This window comes from Penaeus vannamei, chromosome 27 (assembly GCF_042767895.1).
Source record: "Penaeus vannamei isolate JL-2024 chromosome 27, ASM4276789v1, whole genome shotgun sequence".
Taxonomy (NCBI): domain Eukaryota; kingdom Metazoa; phylum Arthropoda; class Malacostraca; order Decapoda; family Penaeidae; genus Penaeus; species Penaeus vannamei.
The window spans coordinates 21,640,840-21,645,839 of NC_091575.1; the positions used below are offsets into that span (position 1 = coordinate 21,640,840).

General features: G+C 38.0%; 2 protein-coding genes across 4 annotated transcripts in view; one reads left to right on the plus strand and one right to left on the minus strand.

Annotated features, from left to right (window-relative positions):
- Positions 1 to 3,659, minus strand: part of LOC113816535 (uncharacterized) — a 13,704-nt gene extending 10,045 nt beyond the window's left edge. For both annotated transcript variants that reach the window (XM_027368566.2, XM_027368565.2), the window contains exons 1-2: positions 3,537 to 3,659; positions 151 to 282 (exon numbers count right to left, since the gene is read on the minus strand). In XM_027368566.2, the coding sequence (XP_027224367.2) occupies positions 151 to 279 (129 nt within the window). In that variant the 5' untranslated portion in view covers positions 280 to 282; positions 3,537 to 3,659. The remainder of the gene's footprint in view (positions 1 to 150; positions 283 to 3,536) is intronic.
- Position 3,660: 1 nt separating this feature from the next.
- GABPI (zinc finger DHHC-type palmitoyltransferase GABPI) overlaps positions 3,661 to 5,000 on the plus strand; it is a 7,315-nt gene continuing 5,975 nt past the window's right edge. For both annotated transcript variants that reach the window (XM_070141004.1, XM_070141003.1), the window contains exon 1: positions 3,661 to 3,899. In XM_070141004.1, the coding sequence (XP_069997105.1) occupies positions 3,804 to 3,899 (96 nt within the window). In that variant the 5' untranslated portion in view covers positions 3,661 to 3,803. The remainder of the gene's footprint in view (positions 3,900 to 5,000) is intronic.

The following is a 5,000-nucleotide window of genomic DNA, read 5'->3' on the forward strand; positions in this document are numbered from 1 at the left end:
AGTTGATACTGTCAATGTAACCCAATTTCCTCTGAAAGTTACCCTCTTATACAAGCTTTTATGATAAAAGAATACTCTAAAATAATTGCACATACCATTAGTCAGGGATCAAAATAATTAGTCCTACTCATAAAAATAAAATTTGCCAACCTGATTTGCTGTGAGGATGTGGACATTGTGCTGCGTTGCATCATCTTCTAAGCTTGCTGTTTCCACTAAAGTTATCATCTGGGCTCCATCCTCCCCAAGGGAGGTGACGTCCAGGGCCAGAGCCTCCATCACCTGTGGGTCACGGCAATAGATCATTTCAAATGTAGATCTTAGTATCTATTAGCCTCATAAGAGAATGAAAATGCCTAACATGATTTTATACATACATATATTTCTACATGTATGTTTATATGTCTAAATATATATATATACATATATATATATATATATATATATATATATATATATATATATATATATATATATATATATATATATACATATACACATTCATATACATATACATATACATATACATATACATATACATATACATATACATATACATATACATATACATATACATATACATATACATATACATATACTTATACTTATACTTATACTTATACTTATACTTATACTTATACTTATACATATACATATACATATACATATACATATACATATACATATACATATACATATACATATACATATACATATACATATACATATGCGTATACGTATACATATACATATACATATACATATACATATATCTATATCTATATCTATATATATATAAATATATACATATATATACATATATATACATACACATGTACATATACATATACATATACATATACATATACATATACATATACATATCTATCTATCTATATACATGTACACATATACATACATATACATATATATTCATATATATATATATATATATATATATATATATATATATATATATATATATATAAATATATATATATATATATATATATATATATATATATATATTTATATGTAAATATATATATATATACACATATTTATATACAAATACATATACATGTAATATATACATACATTTATACATATATAACATATACATATATATACAAATCTTTATACATCTATATGTATGCGTGTGCGTGTGCGTGTGCGTGTGCGTGTGCGTGTGCGTGTGCGCGTGCGCGTGCGCGTGCGTGTGCGTGTGCGTGTGCGTGTGCGTGCGTGTGCGTGTGCGTGTGCGTGTGCGTGTGCGTGAGCGTGTGCGTGTGCGCGTGCGTGTGCGCGTGCGCGTGCATGTGCGTGTGCGTGCGCGTGTGCGTGCATGCGCATGTAAATATATGCGTGTGTCTGCGTTTGTGTATGAATATAGGGACGTCGCGGACCCAGTGTTGAAGGGAGGTCTAAAGTTTTAAATTTACCGACAAAAAGGCGTGATTGTTGCAAGTGATCATTAGTCGCATCTTACAACTGTTATTTTTAAATAGCTTTACTCAACGAACCGCGCCATGATCTGCTTGCTTTCCCTATTAATCGTTCTACAAAAAATATATGGCTAATTGTAGATAATTCGAGTATCTTGGAATTTGCCGACAAATATCGGTTTAATCTTCCTTTCCCGATTTAAGCATCTTTCGCGACGGCCCAATATGTATATGCGTGTGCGCGTTTAACCATGTGCGTGTGCGTGCGTGCGTGCGAGCGTCGTGCGTGTGCGTGTGCGTGTGCGTGTGTGTGTGCGTGTGCGTGTGCGTGTGCGTGAGCATGTGTGTGAAAGTGAAAGTGAAAGTGAGATGTGCGTGCGTGTGCGTGTGTGCGTGTGAAGAGGAGGACGAGGACGAGAGCGAAGGCGAGAGCCAAAGAGGAGGCACAAACATTCCTTGTATTCCCACGTCCTTGTCAGCATACGTCTCTGCTGATACCTGAAGGGGTACATTATGTCAATGTTGGCAATTGACTGTTTACCTTACGTCCCTGTTGCGATCTAAATACCTCACGCCCCTGTCAGCATATAACTGGGTATCTTATGTCCGTTAATTTCTGACTGGGTACCTCAAGACCCTGTCATCATTAGATTGGATACCTAGTGATCCCGTTGCATTGCGATTACCTCACGTACATGTTAGCATATGACTGGGTACCTTGTTTGTAGCTGACTGGGTACTTGACGTTTCTGTTGCAATCTAACAATACCTTACACCCCAGTCAGTATATGAAGGGGTACCTAAAGGTTCCTGTTAGTATGGATATCACGTCTTTATTGGTATATGACTTGACAGCCTTGTCTCTTTTGATGTGTTGGTTTGTGTATCTTTTATATATATATATATATATATATATATATATATATATATATATATATATATATATATATATATATATAAAGGTCTATCCGAAAACGGCATTTGATGAATCTGCTGTCTCTCCAGGTTTCCCTCGAACCTCCCGTATTAAAACGAAAAACAATCAGTTTCCTTTGTTTAACTAGATTTTTTTCTATTTAGACATAAGTATTCCTGGGGGTCTATTCCTATGTGAATGTAACTGACCTAGCCGTATATGTAAAAACACTGAAAAATATACTGTAATAATCATTTTGATGCGTTTCTATTAACTATGCCATTATACCATGTAATTTCCCTTTTCAGAGTATATCATTTCTCTCCCTGCTGCTTATTTGTGAAAAAAAAAATCTCGCTGGTCCTATTTTTTTCATTCCTGATCATTATTATATATTTAATTATTAAATGTTTATTATTTATCCTTCCTCTCGTTTTGTTTTACTGTTGTTTTTGTGCCACATAACTTGCCCTTTCCAGACCGAAAAAATCTCTCCCTTCCCCTCTGCCTCCCTCACGCACAACCCAAAGTCCAAAATCCTCAACAAAGTCCCGTCAATTCGTCCAGCTCTATGGGTGTCCGTCCCCTTCCCTGCCAAAGCCATTCACAAACATTTTATGTCTCATGTCTCGCTGGGCCGGTCATGAAGGAGCTCTTTAACAAGTCGGTTCCTAGGCCCCCTTGTCTCCCCGACATCCACCCCTCTCTCCCCCGCAATTCCATGATCCTCCACAGAATTCGCTCGGCATAATCCGTGTCCTCCGTCCCCTGCCATGCCCTCGTGTCATGTGCCGTGCCAGGCCTGTCATGATGTGGCTGCCCTGCACACGACACCTTCGTCTAGAGCAGCTGCCAGGGCTCTCCCCCACACCCGAAAGCAGCCATGTTTCCATAACCCAGAACAGAATCCGTATCGCTCTGAGAATGCCCTTCCCTTTCCCTGTCAGGCCCACTTCATGCGATCATGTGCAGCGTCGAGCCGTCAGTGGCTGCCCTGCGAGAGGCCGTCGGTGCAGTTGCCAGCCATCTCATCCACACAGGAATGCCAACCCAAATTCCCTTTGCCCAAACCAGGCTAACTCGATGTTCTCCCACTATTGAACCACCCGCGACGCCCTCGTATCGCCGGCAGCTCGTTCAGGCGCGTTGGAAAATTGAAGGGGGGAATGTCTTACCTTGGTGAAGTTTCGGAGAGGCGCGAGTCCGGCATGAAAAGAGGAAGAGGTCGGGGTGTTCTCGGGGCGTAATGGCGGAGAGGCTGGCGGGCTTGGGCGCAGCGCTGGGCAGTGGTGCCACGTTTCGCGGCCGCCAGCCCCTCTGCAATTACGTATTTCATTATATTTTCACCTCTCTTCACTATATAAAACCAAATTCTAAAAGACTTTTACTGTAATCCACGGTCGTATGGCAAAATAGTAACTAGAAGAAAATTTATTTCATCGATGTTTTTTAGTAGTAGCGGCAGAGATGTGATTGTTATTGTGTGTGGACAAATGCCAGCGGAATGTGCGCAATCACACTCCCTTGCAATCAAAATGGTAATTGTTTCACTATACCCACTGTATTTAATTAGTCTAAGCCCCATTTTCCTCAATGTTTTCTCTTGCCTTGTCAATGTTTATAATTGGGAGTCATTACGCTCCGGAATAAGTAAGCTGCTTCATTATATTATAATTGTGTTTATTTCACTTCCTATCATTTCATATCGTATAAAGGTCACGAAAGATATTCAATGAGTGATGATTCATAACGAGAAATACCACATTTCATTACTGTACTTGCTAAAAGTTCATTGTTATCCTGCGCCTGAATTAACATGTGCTGACGTTGACATTTCCATATTCCATTTAAATTCAAATCAAGGTAGCTATCATATAAACGTCGTTTGAATGTTTTTCCAGTTAGTTTCCCATACTTGAAAACACTATTAAGTTGAAACTGTTAATTGAAACTCGTAAGTGTTAGAATTCATTAATTACAGGTAATATTAATTCATACACACCATAATTCCACAATTACTGGTATATTTGCACCTGTGTTGTTTCGAAAAGGGTTGCCAACATCAAATATCAACAGATTAATCATTGTTATGATTTATATAAGATTGAAGTCTTATTAAGGACTTGGAAAATGGTTTCTTGCATCATTGCTGAAGGTATTTTAAGTGTGTAAATATGCTATGTTGCCCAGTGCAAGTTGTATGGATTAAGAGTATAAGATTATGTCACAGGCCATTGTATAGTGCCATTATCAGTATTCTGTTATCAACAATGTTAGTTATGTTATCATTATTGTTTCTATTTTATGATATTTACATTATAATGATAAAGAAAGATCTTATGGAAAAAATACAGGGATGATTAATAATATTTATATCATATCAAATCTCGTCTTGTCTAAAGTTCTGCCCCCAGAGTTCCATTCCTTTCTTATAGCCGTATGTGCTGGTCTGTGGTTGAATTAAGGTGGAGACTTGGAAAAAAAAGTTACTGTTACTTTTTCCTACAGTCTTCAATAGTCTAAAAGCAAAGTATTTGTTCAAAATTTACCTTAGTTTTGTAGTCTCAAGAATCAACCTCCCCCCTCCCTCCACACACACCTACTCGAACTTGACCCTATGATCCATGCACTAGAAATAT